We start from the raw sequence: 17,150 nt of genomic DNA, 5'->3' as shown, positions 1-17,150 counted from the left end.
ACCACATCCAACTTACAGGTTGTATAAACTCTTGAGCTGGGTGGAACTTTCTTCTATATAGAGGCTTAACCATAAATCTAACTCAAAATGTGAATCCTCTTAACTTATTTTAGGCAGGCCTTTATAAGTTTAAAATAAAAATAAATAAAAAGGAAATGAAAAAAGCCTTAAATGAAAGATTGCACACAATACACCTGATTCACTTCAGAAGCAATTTCCTGGCCTCCCTAACCTCTTGGTATGACTGTAGAAACCTTAAAAAAACAAGTTGATTTAACGTTTCTATTTATTCATGGTGTCCAGTTTCCAGAGGAGTCTGTGACTTGTAGTTTTAAACTCAGTTTAGCATTTAAACTCATTTTCAGCTGGGTCCCAGTGGAGCAACAATTAGAAAAGGAAAAGAGTTCAAAGAAGAAGGGTTATAACCTTTCAACGGTATGTTTGCCTGGACCTTTAAAAAAACCCCATCTCTGTTACTATTCTTCCTACATTTGGCAAACATGAGGTCAGACAGCCGGGTTGAGAACCTGTTGGTGTAGAGACCTTCATGGTCAGATACAAACCAACACCCAGGAGTCTTTCATGGCAGCTGAGGCAAAGGTTCGTTTTTCAGGGGTAAGTTTCTTTATACTGTGCTGAAAGCCTAGTATCAGCAGGCCTACCTTCTCTTGATAAAAAAAGAAATCTCACATCAAATCTGAGCAAGAGGAACCTACCAGAAACTACAAACAGAAGCTGCACTGTTGCACACTTAAAACTTGTGTTAAACCTGTGCATCTTTTCCTGTTGAAGGCTCTAGCTGAGACTGGTCTCCCAGAAATCCAGACGCTGTATATATACATCGAGGGAGCCAAGCAGACCATGCAGGCAATGGTTGGAGGAGGAACAGAAGTAATGTAACTTGTCAGAAGTCATAACTGGCCAAACTGAGAGTTGAGCAGTGGCCTGCAAGTCAGGACCTGGGGCCCCCATTTATCAAACTGCAGTGGTTTCATCACAAAGAGCTGGAATGTGTACATATTTTCATGTACTAAAAGTTAACCTTTGCTTTCTATACTAACAGCACTTTCTGTAGCCAGTAGTACTGTTATGAATGGGCTTCCAGAGTCATAAATTCAGCCTCAAGATTCAGCCTTTGACAAGACCTGGCTACCAAGAATCGTCTTTGGTATTCACTGGTATTCATTTGGTATTAATGAATACAAACAGATAACTGATCGGCTTGTTCTCTGCCAGCTCTTGTAAATATATGATGGGGAAACTTCCCCTGAGATCCACGCAGCAGGCTTTTTACTATTGGAGCACATGGGTACCACTGGGCAGGAACTGCCTGTCTGGACACGTGGGACTGAGGGATAATGGCATGCAGAGTGACTCAGGCAGGCAGGCTGAGGCTGCTCTTATTTTCCACATAGAGATGTCACCCACTCAGGTCAGAATGGATCAAATTATGCCTGAAATAATGAGCTTTGTGAACGTAACTGAGAGGTTGAGTGTTCTCACAGTTTATCTAGCTAACCAGGCCCAAGAAACAGACCTCTTTCAAAAGGCTCGATCCCTTAAATTTCAGCATTATATTTTAGATGCATTATAGTTTAGAGGGCAAAACCGATCCTACAGTAGCAGAAGAAAACAGGCAGGAAAGTTGTTATCAATGTGTCCTAAAAATTACAGCATACCTGGACAAATCTCTTACTTTCATAAAACTGGTTGATAGTACCCCTGATCATTCTGACTGTAATAAACTTACTACAAAGTGGAAGTGTAAGCATTTCCGATGTTATCTATCAGTTCATAGTAAGACAACTAGATAAGACAACTAGATTTGACCAGAAAAAATAATCAGCTAGGGTGAATTAAATCAAGATTTTGTCTCTGTTTCATGTGGTCAGAAAAACATCTACAATATTTTCTGCAGATACAACATATGTCTAGTGCCAGGTAGTCTGTACCTGCAGATACCTGCAAGAAAGAGATTTAGGAAAGAACTCTCGCTCCCAAATAATCAAAGACATAGTCAAAGTGCTTGCCTGAATTAATTGAAGAAAAATTTTGATGAGGAACACGCTGTGGTTCATCTGCTGCTGCTGCAACTCCATTTTGGGAAATGTGTTTAAAAAGAAAACTCAGATTTGTCCTTGATCACTTGAAGAGAGCGTAAGAATGACAGAAATGACAGCAGCTTCCATGCAGAGACAGAGGTGACCATGGATTAAAATTATCCCTAGGCAAGGCTATTAAAATGATTAAAAGCAGATCACGTAAAGTCCAGAACTATTGAAATCTGATGTTCAAAGGAGGCAGACACAACCCAGGGCAGACGGTTTTGAATGGAAAGGAAAGCCAAGGCTTTCTCATCAAAACTCTCCCCTCCCCTGTTGTGTTTCCTGCTATTGCTGATAAGCTGTAGCTGATTTTTGAATCATTTGTGATGAGGTGATTAAAAATGGTGATAACCCATTAGCTGGAAGTGATGCTGCGGCAGCGCCCAGCTGGAGCACACCAATGGCAGCGGCACCCAGCAATGTGGTTCCAATCGCCGTCTGCCTTTGAAATGTCACCAGGAAAGATCTATAGACAGCCCTCCTGCTAGAGGCCAACAGTGTCTGCTCCTCCTGTTTGATTTTTATTTAGCTTACTATGGGTTGATCAGTTCCCAATGAAGCTGGGGGCACTTTGAGGCCCCTTTAACAACTGAATTATCAAATGGAATTAGAGCCCCATTTGAAACTCACCTGTTTTTCATTTTATTAATGTGTGTGCCTGCATCTGGATCCATGACCTGTACAGCCCATCAGTATTTTTCCCTTTATGCTGCTCCTTTCATGTGCCTACCTTCTAATTTCCTCTTTTTCTCTTCAGGTTATGGATCACACAACTTCCATATACTGATACAATTTGATTTCCTCACTTCCTGACACTCCTGCAGCTATACAAGCATCCACTGATGCTTGTTTCTCTTCTCCTTTCTCATGTCCTGTATGAAGATTTCTTCTCAGCTACTAGCTTACAGCCATGGTCTCAGCCAACAACTCCCACCTCTGCATACGAGCCTCTGAGTCCGTCTTCAGAGTGGCCTCTATTGACTTTAGTTCATCAGGCTACTTTTTTTACATATTTGATGCAGTCACATAAACCACAGCTAAATGATCCCCCATAAAATACTTTCTGTGATCTTTTGTTAATTGGCTGCATCACCTGTAAGGCTGCAGTTATATATAGGCTTATATGAGAAGCACATCTACATTTTAGGTTGCGCTAATGCACTGACTCAGAGAAGCTGAATAACATGGCCTTTGTCACTAGTATCTTAAACAGAGGGCATATACACACGCACATACCTTGGCATTTTGAAGAGGAGGTTGGTAACTAGAGGGCCGATAGTACCTCCTCTGAGTAGCATCAGTATGAACATCTCCAAGAAATAGCTCCTCCACAAGGTGGTCTAAATTGTGGTGCAGGTACTGCTTCTCCACGCGGATCAGCTGGAGTTCATGCATGGCAAAATTCAGAGCTTTGGTGCATTCACAGCCATTCTCTTCTCTCAGCAAATCATAGCTCACATCCTGCTCCCAGGGACTATCTTCTGGTATAAATCCAGGACATGTATTGTTCACCAACTCACTTAATTTTTTGGCTACTGCTTCGTTGTGGCATATGATCTGTATGCTGCGTAGCTGATAATCAGCTTCCGTACCCCCTCGGATGATCCAGGATGCTTGTCGGAGACGTATTTTGCCACGTATAACTAATGTGTAGATAGGGTTTGTGCAGCGATTGCCACCGTAATAAAACTGGTAGGCCTTAAATGTATTATTGTGGTAGAACCTGTAAGATCTTGTGATGAACTCTGGGCCTGCTCTAACTTCGCAGCTGTGGGAAGACACAAAATGGTGGAAACAAAATTTTACCAAGGTGGCACATCATGTGCACTACAGGTAACAAGACTGAGCAAACCTGCATAGGTCCACAGAGACACTTGGGACTAATGTACCTCTGACATGAATGGGGATTAAGCAGGAACTAGGCATCTGTGGGATGCCCAATTAACCAACGATTTCCTCTGCTGTAACACTGTTATTAATATACTGCTTTACAGTGATCATAGCTAGGGGTTTCAACTTTGTAGGTGTAAATACCTTGAGTAATGTTTTGCTTTTATTTTTGTCTGGGACCACCATGTGAGTCAATTCTTCCCTGAAAAAAAGCAGCAGCTTATTAAACATCCATTCTTCTCTTTTGCATGGTAGATTGGCAAAAGGGCTGATAACATCAGAAAGGGAAATGCCAAACATCCACAGAACAAGTACAAAGAGCTGGCTTGTTGCTGCTGTAGAAGCTCCACTAGTGAAGCTCCTCCAGCTCTGGTCTGCATAGGACGCGCCGAATCGTGCCCTCAGCTTTTCCACTCAAACTTTCAGCAGGGGTGGCAGTTAATGCAGAACTACTATTTGGCTTGAATTTGGACCATGCATTATTCAGGTTTTGTGGTGGGCTGTTTCTACCCCCTTCTTCCCTCCCCCCCAAAGGTGTAAATGGCCGTTAAATTCCACTTCCTGTAGAAAGCCCTTCTGCGCCTTCAAACTTTCCCCCCTTTTCACATCCACACAGGTTAGCATAAATACACTGTTTTCTGTTAAAAACCCCAGTCTTTCCCACTACAAGCCACTTCAAGTAAGCATGTGAATATTGCCTGCTGAGATACAGGAAGCAAAACAGCTCTCTGAATTATAAGTCAGCATATACAGGGAGTAATAGAACTGGTGAAATACAGCTTCTTATTTTCTTTTGCTAATAAAACCTGTGCTAGACACATGATCTGAAAACAAGGGCCCATTCAATGGATCTAATGCATGTAGTCAAAGATAGGACAATGTTATGTTTTAATAAGCATCCATTCTGGCAACTTGTTGGGCTCCTTCCTATTCAAAGAGAGATTTAAAGATATTTCACAGCATGGTGTTCAAATTCCAGACTATAAATTGGTTCATCAAGACAGTTTTATAGCATCCTAGTCTAGTGTACATAACGCCACTCATCCTTTCATGCATAAATATATAGAAAGCATCTGGAATTCAGAGCATCAACATGTTAAAGAAAATACTTCCCCTAATGCTTAAAGCAGGAATATTCATCCTTCCTTCTCTGCTTCCTTCCCCTCTTCTCTTCCACATATATCAAGCAAGTGTCTTGTTTTAGCTTTCCTTACCCAGTAGAGACCCAGTGTCCCTCAATATTGGGAGGCATCTGCACAGTGATCCGGGCTCCATTGTGAAGGTGTTTCAGCATATGATGACACTGTGACTCCTTGAAAGCCCTCCATGCACTCTTCTCCAAGGACCGAGGGTGGGACCTGCTGTCCGGGTGAAGAAGAGCAGAACCTTCTCCCAGCCCTGTGACAGAAAAGTATAAATTATCATGAGACACTGCTGAGAAGGCCTTCACCCTGATAAAGTAGGTTGTGAACATCTTGTGTTGAATGACGCTTGTTTGCATTCTGTGTCTTGGAAAGTACTGTTTGCATTTCTTTTATCATCTAAAAAAAAAGATATAAATACTTGGGAAGCTCTCCCTCTCTGTCAGCCCACTAAAAATCCACTAAAGAAATTTGCTTTAAGAGATACACAGGGGAAAAGGGCTTTAACAGAAGTGTTGTGTTTCCACACCCAGGAGACGTGGCTTTGAACCTGAATTGTACAGACGCCTCTGTAACCTCTGGTTGGGACAATCAAAAACCTGGACCTTGAAACATTCAGAAAGTTTCATCCAGATCCAAACATACACTTTGCAGTTTCAGCCCACCTCTAATTTGAACCTGTCTATAATAAACTTGCAAATAAAGACTACTCTTTAAAGCCAAGGCCAAACAGACACTAAAAGCAAAGCCTCTGCACGCAGGAAGCCTCTGTGATGACTGAGGTGGTCAATTAAAGGCAGATTCTGCTATATTTGTTTTAAAGGCGAAAAGGAATTTCAAAAGCTAATTTTATCTCCAGTACACAGTCATTTTGGTTTCTAGTAATGTATACATACAAAACCCACCAGCGCTCTCTCTTCACAATATTAATTGAACAAAATGAATATGTAGCCTCAGAAGGAATGAGTCTTTACTCTTTTAGGCACAGCCTTCTCTTAGATATGTTGGAAAACATGGATCAAAAGAAAAACACACATCCAGAGGTTAAAAGGTGACAAACATGAACCTTACATAATGGGTTGAAAACTGTATTACATTGCCAGAAGGAATTTAAGAACCAGCAGGATAGAAAATGAATACGGGGTGAAGTGGAGGGGCTGGTTGTGTGCCAGGGAAGTCAGGGCAGCTGTCTTGGGAGAGGGATGTATCCCTAGCACACGCTCCCAGGGGCAGGGTCTGGGATTCACCCCCTTGTCTGGTTCCTTCTTGGCTGAAGCAGCTCAGGAACTGGTCTGTTGGGAATCACCAGTGCATGGCGCAACCCTACACTGTGCTGAGCTGCTTAACACAGGATCCTACGCTTTATTCCCCACTCCCCATCTAATATTTAGGCACATGCTTGGGCAGCACACAGCATTGCTACAGAAATTACAAGAAAATCAGTATTATTTATTTTTAGTAGACACTGTTTCAAACATTTGCCATTTCCTATTGCAAAAAAGAGAATGGTGTCGGTGATTCATTATGTTGGCGAGATCTTCCGGAAGAAACTTGGGTAACACCTGGGAAAATGGCATTGCTAAAAATATAAATACATGTCAACCATTTAAAAATGTCAGTTCCTAAGCTAAACAAAGGCAAGGACTTATCTGTTAGGCAGGATAAAGAATGATTAGAAAGAATACAATAAATACCTAAATGTAAGCAGTGCTTACTACTGAATGATCTCCAGATTTAATGAGATCAGTGAATACAACCTCACAAAGTCTTTACTGGAAAATCTGGTAGCTGTGTTGCATGGTACATACAATTCTTGCATGTGAATGAGAATTTACAGCTTTACTTTCTTAAGGGTAATAAATACTAGAGATGCTTTGATATTTGAGCATGCCATCTGAGATGCCGTTAAAAGAGCCTGATTTTCAGGAGGTCAATACTTCTCCATTTCTGGAAGTCAAGGCTTCTCAGCTACTTCTCCATTGCTGAGCAGAGTCACTCATGTTACAGCCAAACAAGTTCTGTTCTGCAGCCAGAAACATTATTGCTTGAGAAATGGTATGGCCATGGCAGAGTGAAGCTGTTGTGGTGATACCATTTCTCAGATGGAGCTGACTACATCTTTGGAGAAGCAGGATTTGACTAGATAGGGTCAGTGCTTCATGTATGCAGAGGTACAACCTCCTGTGCTGAAGCCAGCATCTCTGCACAGCAGCTCTGTGCCGTGCTGTGTCTTTCCTGGAGCACTCGACACTCTCAATAACTTGGGCTTATTTGGTTTATCTGAAGTGTTGTGGGTATGGGGTGGATATCACAAGTCTTCACATCACCAGGAGAACCAGTTCAGCCAGGTACTGGTGAGCTTACCAGTGTACGTATTTTTGTAGTTACGAATCACAGCTAGTGACTGAGAGCTTTTCTTCACACACTCAAAAAGCCCACACCACTTCAGCACCTCATTCTCAAACGGAGTGAGCACTCCTGTCCATGGGGTAGAGCATCTTTTAGGTCAGAAGAGACACCTCCTGCAAGGTACGTGGCAGAGGCTGTATCCATTATAGAATGGGTTAGGTTGGAAAAGACCTTTAAGATCATCAAGTCCAACTACTAAGTGATGTCCCTAAGTGCCACATCTACATATTTTTTAAATACTTCCAGGGATGGTGACTCCACTACTCCCCAGAGCTACTAATTTCAAATAGAGCTGACAGGATGTCTCTTGCAGACAAATTATCTCACAATGAAAAAATCTTTGAAAATTTACATTTCCAGTTGAAGTTATTAAGCATTTGAAATCTGCCATTAAGAGGCTTTGAAATGGTTCAAGTGGCTATTGTCAAGGCATATTTATTATACCACTTGCTTTTAAGCAGTTGTATTTTGCTTAGCTCATGTCATATGATTCATGAATGCAGACACAATTAAAAAGGCACAATTTATTTATTTGAATGTACTTGGGCATTTCATTTCTCCAAGCAAAAATCCTTCTGTGGGAGGATACCATCTTGGATATGCACATATCAAAGGAGAAAATGCTGTAACCACATTATACATTCCCAATTATTCCCTGGGGGAAGTAATGAAAAGAAGGGTTTTTTTGAAAAGGATTCAAACTTTATGTGGTATTATACAGTGTCTTTTCTTTGATATAGCTCTAAAGCACTTGGGTCCCAGCTCTCCCTGTCACATGTGTGTAATTCTGTCTGCAACTTGCAAATGAAAATGGGCAGAAGGGCAGAAGGGAGATTTGCCTCGACAGCCCCAGAGATCAGTACCTGCGAAGATGGTATTTGTTTGGGACTCTATCCATCCAACTGAGACAAATGAAGACAAGAACAAGTTCAGGTAATCAAGACAGGCATGAGAACATAAGGAAGGCTGCAGACAGAAAAAGGGATGTAGAAAACATATACCTACTAGGCAACATGAACAAATAGGATGTGTATATCAGAATATGAATTATGGCATAAAATTAAAAGACACCAGTGGGACCTTTACCTACATTTCTGTTGCTGGGGCAAAGAAATAATTTAGCTCAGACTTCTTCCTTACCAAGTAATCATTTCAATGCTTTTGAATTTACTGATGCAGTCCTGTATATATGACTACCATACAAAGGAGTCACAACTTCCTCTTGTACCATCTGAAGATCAAATACCAAGACTGGTGATGCACTTCCCACACACGGCAGTAAATTGAACACTGTCTTCCCGTGTTTTTCCTAGCAGGGGTGCTCAAGGACAGTGCAGTGTCCCCCTGCTCCATCCTTGGCAGTGCACAATGAGGTGTTCTGCAAAGCTGAGGTCTTGCAGGGATGGTGCCTCTAACTCTAAAAGATCCATTTGGCCATGTTAAATTCGGAAGGCTCAAGGTTAAAATGTGCATTCACGAAGCTGGGAAAAGAATTTCATGGCTCTTTTAAAACCCGCTTTGGAGCCTAGATGCAGTTACAACATAGTTGGAGCCACTACTTTCATTCAAAGAGATCCAAGTCTTCTATTCTCTACAGCACAGACAGATGGTAGGTTTCAGTACCTCCATAACACGCCATGTAAGTATCTCAGGCTCAGCGGAGTATCTCGGGTCTCTCCAGCTGACTGCCTTTCAAATTTTTGTGTGTTATGAAGGAATCTTACCCACTTGTTAAGAAAAAAATTATAAAAAACCCACCACATTATTACTGAAAAGTGTGGCAGACTTCAAACAAAAACCAACCTTTGTACAAGGCTCAAACTCTGTGAAGCCTCTGGTTGGCTTTCACTTCAGCTACACCACAACCAGAGCTCATAAGACTGTATCACCCACTCCATGTTGGCAGTTTACGTAAAGAAGGAAGCCCCAAAGGAAAACTCCAGAATCCATCAGAAATGCCTGCTAGAAAAACAAAGCAAAAGAAATGCATTTTCTGATGAGTTGATATCCAGCTTCTCTTTCATAATCAAGCCCTACCAGTGTAGATCACAGCTTTAGAACCAAACTAATTGAAAACAACATAAGGGGTGCTATGGCTAGCAGGGGTTCCCAACCCAGAACCTCGCAGATCACATTTTACAGGGGCAGATACAACATCCATCTTAGTGGGAAAGTGGCGGTCTGCACAGCTGCCACTCCGGTAAGGCATGGATAGGAGCACGCACCATACCAGATAAGGTATTCAGGCTCTCAGGTTCGCCTATAAACCTGTATCTGATGTGGGAATTCACCTATAAATCTGTATATGATGTGGGAATTCACCTATAAACCTGTATCTGATGTGGGAACAACCATTCAAGATAAAAATAATTGTTAAAGGAAGATAGGTTACTTTCAAATTCGTCAAAGGTTTCTGCACATAGCTGGGAGTGAAATAAAAATCTTGAAAGGGCAATCTGTTGGCAGCCCGTTACCTAAAACATGTTTCAAAACCGGCTACGACAAAGATCTCTGCCAACATTTCTGCAAAAAACTCCAAGACGTTGGAATAAATGTTTTGGGTTTCTGAAAAATAGTATGCAAATAATGTACAATTGCAACATGGGTAATGATAAGTAGAGTTGTGCTTGAACACAAATTCTTATAGTTCCTGCCCAAACTTCCTGGCCAAATTCTGTTTTATGACAGATTGCAAAAGTATAATGCAAATAAACTGTTTAGATTTAATCAGTTTAATGAACACCTCTACCAGAATGTAAACCATGACTTCCACCATGTCCAAGTGTAGTGCTTCAAACCAGACTCCAAGCTGTTAGGTGATCAGCAGGTTCACCCTTTGCTAAATGGGAGAATAAATGTTACCTGGAAATAGGGTTCAAGCCTTCTATTTAGACTGGGATTGCTCAGCAGAAACCACTTCATGTTTTCTTTCACTTGTGGCAATGTAAATCCAGAAGCACACAATTTTATTACAAATTAAAACAAGCTCAAGTGATAGTACAAGTTCAAACTACGTGATGGCTTCATCTGTGATAGAAACATTTTAACATCCGTGCTTTATTTCTGCAGCAAACTCTTCAAGTCAGAACTTGTTTGAAACTTAAAAAACCTTGCAACAGATAATGAATAACTGGCTGGATTAAGTTTATAGTTTTCCTTATCTGGACAGCTGCCCTGCACAATTAAATAAATAGATATTTGGATTACGCTCTGTCCTGATGTGGGACAGCGTTAGATAATGCCTGTGACAAGCTTTTAGCTTCAGCACAAATTTACATAATTGCTATGGAGAATATAATGTCCTGTTTCCAAGCCTCAGTCTATGTTTACCAGTGTTTTCCCTGCACTTGAAACTTCAAAGAGTTCTCGCAGGACTAGAACCTAAATTAGCTACTGCAAACAAAAGGGTCGGGAAAGGAAAGCAAAGTTTTATGGCCATGGAAGCAGACAGGACAATGATTTCCTTTCACATGTACCTGTTGCTTTTCTTGGGCATACAGAGTTTCCAGGTAGAGCTTTCAAGGAGACTCCAATGTTTCAGAGTGTTGAAGATCCTGACGAGAGATCTAAAGTATATTTAGATGGAACAGCTAAAAAGTATCTCCTCCAAGGCTGACAGGCCCACCATTGAGGTTCTCTGCTATCTTACAGCTCAGTCTTTACTTAGTGCCCCATCTTGGAAGAGGTCAGAGAACTAAGAGCGAAGCAGCTACACAGGCATAACCTCTGCTAAATTGAAGTTTGTCTCTTAATTGGGATGACTACTGCTACATGTGGAGGGTGAAACACCATTGCCTGGAGCATGGGCTTCCTTATGACACCCCAAAGGGTTAAAACCCACCTCCCTTCAGGGCACTAGGAACTCTGCCACTGGCACCATCGGGTGCAGCACTGGGCTCTAAGCACAGTTCAATATTGGCGGTAGTTTGGTCTTGCCCTCTTTGGAGGAAACATCTGCTCTCTGTCAGAGACATCTGCTGCACAGCCTGAAGACCTCTGCCCTGTCCTCCACCCACACCTTGGCACTGGCATTTATTCAGGTGGAATAGCCCATAGCACAGATGGGATTTGTGTCTGCACAAAGACAACTGTAAACAATCTTCCTGCATATAATCCCATCAGTAATAAAGTACTAGCCTTGCCTTGAATAGCTGAAAATATTTGCCTTCAGCATGGTCGAGGCTAATTTTGGCCCTCATTGCATGTCAGCCTACCTTATACAGATGTCATATAGAGAGCAAAAATTGCCCTCACTATCCATGAAACCTATATCATACCACACTTAGCCCACAGTCAAGCTACAGAGATGAGTGAAATCAAATTTACACCGACGAAATTGTAAGACTGAGTCCATCTTCTAACTCTCCCTGCAAACTCCACAAGACTTACACTAAGCAATGTGTTCTCCCCTCTTTTTCTCTTTATTGTCTTCCAAATTTCCAAATGCAGTTATTTTCTAAGGGAACAGACCACATATGCCTCTAGCATGAAGCAGAATATTTGCCCATTTTAAGGTTAACAGATATTTGTGTCTTCCAATACTTTTACTTACTATTTTCCTGAACAGATTTTGAAATAAAACACTCATGTAACTAATTTAAGCAATATTGCCAGAGAACTTTTAAAGCATAAACAGTTTTTCTCTGAAAAGCCTAGCAGTCCTGTCTTTATTATCTTTATTCGTACTATTTCCATTATCAACAAACTGTTTTAAAGTTTCCAATTCATTACTCTAACAGTAATGTAATCAGAAATACCCTCAAGTTTCTTCCTAGCATCTGTATTTGTAAAAAAATTTACATTTACAAGTGAAATTAGCCAAATTTGTTTTGAATCCACTTGAACATAGCCTCCATTAATCACTTTTTCTGGAGCTGAATGATCTTAGCATTTGACATCTGAAACTTCTGTGGCTTTTTGTCCAAGCAAAGAAAACAGTGATAATGGACAACTTCCAGCTGCAAACCTTTTTTTTCTTTTTTTTGACACTGTACAGGTTTCATTTTGATTAATGAAGACAAGTTTTTCCAAATTTCAATTCAGTGATGCTAAAGTAGGCATTTCTCCATGTAATGAAAACTGAAGCTTTAGCCTTACAGGACATTTTAACTTGTGTTATAAAGCTTTAAGCCGTAAAAATCCTCAACCACCCACACACACTCACTCACTTTTAACCCTTAAATTGCCATGTGCAATAGAAATGCAAAAGAAAACATTGTGTGCTGTAAAGAGGCTTAACACTGTGATCCCCTGGGACTGCTGGTTATTCTTACATATTCAGACTAGCTGCTGACTAGAAGTATGAATAGAAGTATGTTCCTATTGACTCCATAGCACAAAGGGAAAAGCTCTAGGCCAAGTTAAAGCTAATGGGGTAAATACATTTAGACAAGCTAGATTTCAATGCATTATATGCCACTGATGTCATTTTCAAGTTTCTAAGAGGGCAGTAGTTTCCCAGCGTTGGAAGCTCAGATCCAAACTGCACTACTGGGGTGCTTGTCTTTATACACAAGGTGCTGAGTTCTTTCTACATGAACTTAAGTTTATGTTATTTGGTGAAATGCAACTGCAGATGGAAGAAATAGATGATTTTCCTCCTTCATCCTCTTTTAGCAGCTGCTGTTTTGATCTGATCACTGGCCCTGATTTGTTTCCTGCTCCAGCCAGGGTTCAGCTCTGCTCTGTAATTCCAAGCAGATGAGCTGGGGAGTCCAACCCTGTAATTACACCTCCTCTCCTTACCCTCTAACTTCAAACCTCCCATTTCGACTTCTACATCTCAGATCACAGAATTTTAAAGAACACCTCTGGCGTCCTGGCAGGTCTGGCTCAGCTAAACACGTTTCTGTGCTCTCCGGATTTCACGGCTGAGCTGTGAGACCGGTATAAAACCACCTCCTGGGGAACAGGGTCTCCTGCTCTTTCTTTCTCAGAACAAAATACACAATCAGAAGCCCATGCTCTTTATTATTTATTAAATACCATCTGTATGCTTAGCACTTGTACAAACACAGGGAGAGACAATCCCTGCTACACAAAGTCAACCCCAGGAATTGCTCTGAAATCCTTACCCCAGCTCACAGATCTCACACTGAATCCATGTAGGTCACTTGCATTGTAACAGTTAGAAAAAAAGAAGAGTTTTATGAGTTAGCTTGGGGTCCTAAAAAATTGAACTGAAGAAGGATGGATGCTACAGTACTTCAGAATTAGGAACACTTCAAAATGATGCTGTAACTGAGTAGACTGACACACTTTCAGAACAATATTGTGCCCAGAGTTCAAATCTGGCTGCCAAATGTTAGACATATCTAAGCAGCTCATTAAATAGCCTCCTTTTCAGAAGTTCTTGAAGGCCACTGGCTTTCTGGAAAGATGCGTTATCTGTGTAGAGTGCCTAAATGCCTAAATATGGATTTACAAGCAGAACTTTAAAGTATAAGTTCAAACACGCTGGCTTTTCTCACTAAAATTTTGCCTACTGTGCAGTTTCAGTGAAATGTCAGTCTAGGGCTAAGCTGAAAGTCACAGCAGGACTGGGCATAATGACACCCAGAACCTCTGTGCTCTTCAGCAAAACGTCTGTAGTTGGGTACACGACCCGGTGCCGGCATACCCTGCGCCAAAGGCTTCCCAGCTAACACCTCCATGGCAAACCCCTCTTCCTCTCCCGCAGGTGAAACGTGGGTCCCGCGGGATGTCTCCCCTAAGCTCCCCGGAGTTCGTTAGAGCCAGTCCCTAGCCGGAGCTGGGTAAAACATCTCTGTGTGAGGTGCCCGGACCAGCTGCTCCGTCCAAGCACCTTCAAGAGTGCAACCTAACTCCGTCGACCCGAACTTCGGAGCGGAGCGCTTCCTGCGCGATTTCCCCCGCCCCGGCTGGGTGTCGCTCCGCGCCGCACCCCCACGATGTGCGAAGAGGTACCGACAACGAGGGGGGGTCAGGTAGAACGAACCAGTCTCTGGCCGCTTCGGCATCCATAGGGAGCTTTCCTCCTCCCGAGCAAACGGGACCCAGCTCCCGCAGCCACGTCGGGCGAGAGCATACACCCGCGACCCTCTGCCTCCCGCAACTCGGCCGGCTTTCCGGGGCCACCACGCGTAGCCCTCGGGCTCTGGCCCGCACTCACCGTGCAGCAGCAGGGCTGGGAACAGGTATCTCATCAGGCTGCCGTACGGGGCGGACATCTCCCCGCCGCGTCGCTCCCCTTCCCAGCTCCTTCGCCCCGGATGCCGCCTCCCGCCGCGCCGCCCGCGCCTCAGCGCCGCCGCGGGCAGCCCACGGCCCGGCGCTGGGGGGCAGGCGGCTGGCGGGGCCCGCACCGCCGGGCACCCTCCGGGGCCGGGGACCGCCGCTCCTTAGGGCTCCCGCCCCGCGCACAGCCCCAGCAGCGCTCCGGCTCAGCCGCCGCTCGGTGCCCGAAGGTACCCTCTCCGCCGCCGCTGCCTCCCTCCCTCACCGTCTCCACAGAGCGCAGCGGCAGCTCCGCTTCATATTTCCCCTTCCAGCAGGAGGAGGAGGAGGGGTCGGAGGTGGGGACTCTCCCGGGGCGGGGAGGGGGGCGGCCCCGCCGGACACCGCTCCCCCGTCGGAGGAACGGGACCCCGCCGGGGCTGGCAGCGGGGAAAGCTTGTGTGGTGGGATGGGGCGGCGGGGAGGATGTGCCAGAGGGGGCTGGAGGAGGTGTTTGAGGGCGTGCGGGGCCATGGAGCCGTCCTCAGGTGCGGGGACAGCGCCCGAGCAGGGAGGGAAGTGGGGGTGCCCGAATCCTGCTGCCCTGCGGGCAGGTCCTCGCCGCTGAGGCCGTGAGCTGGGGAGGGGGAAAGCTGTAGTGCGTCCTTGCCTCGAAAAGAAACCTCGGTGTGGTTACGGCTTCCACCTCAGTCAGGCGGTTTAGAAGATAAAAATAAACGTCAAGGTTCCCTCATTGGTGCTGCACCCTCCTGAAGGCTTCTTCGCGTGTCTGGTATTGATTAGTTTTGCTTTTTAGTCTTGTCTTAGGCCCTGATCATGCAAACACGTGTGGATTTAACATTGCACATGTGAGTGACTCGTGCCTCAGTTTAAGCACGAGGATTTCGTCTGTGGTGTCCTCTGAACATCGTGTTTTCTAGTGTGTGCTTGGACTCCTGGGCTCAGCTGGAAGGCCTCATGACTAAGAATGTGTACAAATTGGAGGAAATGTTGAGAAAATCAACATAACTGAGCTTCGAACAGCTTAACAAAGCTGAAGTGTTGAATTGCTGCATGGTTAAAAAGAAATACGACGATTCCTTCCAACTCCCTTGAGAAGGAAGAATAAATTTAACCTTCCTCACATACATGGGGAGGAAACAGAGACAGAAACAAGTTAGTGGTGAGTCAGAATTAGAGCTCCAGTACCTTGGATTCTCAGGATTATGCTTGTGCCTTCACACAAACATTTTTCAAGCCTGAAAGGGTGGTTTCCAGAGCACTTGGTGGCGATCTGCACAAGCCAGTAGTGGTCAGATATCCTCGCAGTGACCTGGTGAGAGGTGCACAGGGAAAACCAACATCCTTCAAGAAACAGGTGTATATGAACATGAGCAAGTAACACTGGGTAAAGCTGTAAAAATACCCTTACCCAATATTGCTTGCTCATCTTCAACCCATTCCTGTAGTTGCCGCGGAGGTATTTGTCATGCACGCATGTGAAGGGTGGTGATTCATGCTGTTAGATGCAGTGCATTTGGAAAAAGCCACTTTCAGGACTAATCCGGGACAAAATTCTGATTTTGCCACTTGTAACAATCCTACAGCAGCAGACACACCCAGGTAGTTTTTCTTCACCTGTAGGTTCAGTAAGAGAAGCAGATCCAGTGAGCAAGTAAAACAGTGTTTGCCTGAATACAGTGCAAGCACCCGTATTTCTGATGCTTGTAGTACCTGCGATGTACTTCAGATCTGTGTGTGATGCTTGCCTCTCCTAAGGGACTTTTCCTGCCAGGGTGCTCAGTGAGATAATGCTGGGTGTGCACATAGGTGATAAAAGAAGTGAAAGGCAGCGTATGTGGGAAAGGGGATTGATGTGTTGGCCATGTGCACTAGATCATAATGAAGGGGTCCTGCCTGGTGGAAGAAGCCAGCTTGAAAAGTCTCACATGTTTGGCAGGGATACGGGTAATACCGTGCGTGAGGAGGCTCCTAATGTAAGTCACCTGCTATTTACCTGAATGTAAAAGGTAAGCCAGCATTGCCATGAGCAGTAATGAGGGACTAGCAGTTTTGAAGTGTAACTGTATGAAAGCAGCAACATATGAAAGGAGACACAAGCTGCTTTACCATCCCCAGATCAAGCAATACAGAAAGGTGATGCTCAGAATTGCTTGCAAAAAGTAGTTTATCCCCAAAATCAATTATCCCAAAAGCTGATGGTTTCTCCCTTGGGAAGTGACAGCCCCCCATGGCAGCATCACTAACAGCTTTTCATAAGAGGAAAGAGCAGTGACCATTGGCCAACTTGGTAAATTAGGCGTCACTTGTGATTTACTATCAGTGCAGCTTCAGATGTGGTAATGAAATAAAATGAAATCAATACCCAATGGGTTCAGACACAGGACAACCTGCCAAAAACAACAGT

At 43.8% G+C, this 17,150-nt stretch overlaps 1 protein-coding gene across 2 annotated transcripts in view; it reads right to left on the bottom strand.

Moving 5' to 3' along the window:
• The window catches only part of APCDD1 (APC down-regulated 1), a 28,080-nt gene extending 13,244 nt beyond the window's left edge, over positions 1 to 14,836 (bottom strand). The window contains exons 1-3 of one of the 2 annotated variants that reach the window (XM_061356285.1): positions 14,679 to 14,836; positions 5,210 to 5,393; positions 3,342 to 3,873 (exon numbers count right to left, since the gene is read on the bottom strand). In XM_061356285.1, the coding sequence (XP_061212269.1) occupies positions 3,342 to 3,873; positions 5,210 to 5,393; positions 14,679 to 14,736 (774 nt within the window). In that variant the 5' untranslated portion in view covers positions 14,737 to 14,836. Of the gene's footprint in view, positions 1 to 3,341; positions 3,874 to 5,209; positions 5,470 to 14,678 lie in introns of those variants that run through there. The other variant, XM_061356284.1, reaches the window with a different exon arrangement.
• Between the last annotated feature and the right edge of the window lie 2,314 nt (positions 14,837 to 17,150).

This window comes from Neopsephotus bourkii, unplaced genomic scaffold (genome assembly GCF_033783945.1).
Source record: "Neopsephotus bourkii isolate Nb327-2 ecotype Australia unplaced genomic scaffold, CSIRO-AGI_Nbou_v1 NB_846, whole genome shotgun sequence".
Classification (NCBI taxonomy): Eukaryota; Metazoa; Chordata; class Aves; order Psittaciformes; family Psittacidae; genus Neopsephotus; species Neopsephotus bourkii.
This window is presented reverse-complemented; position numbering and strand designations above follow the sequence as displayed.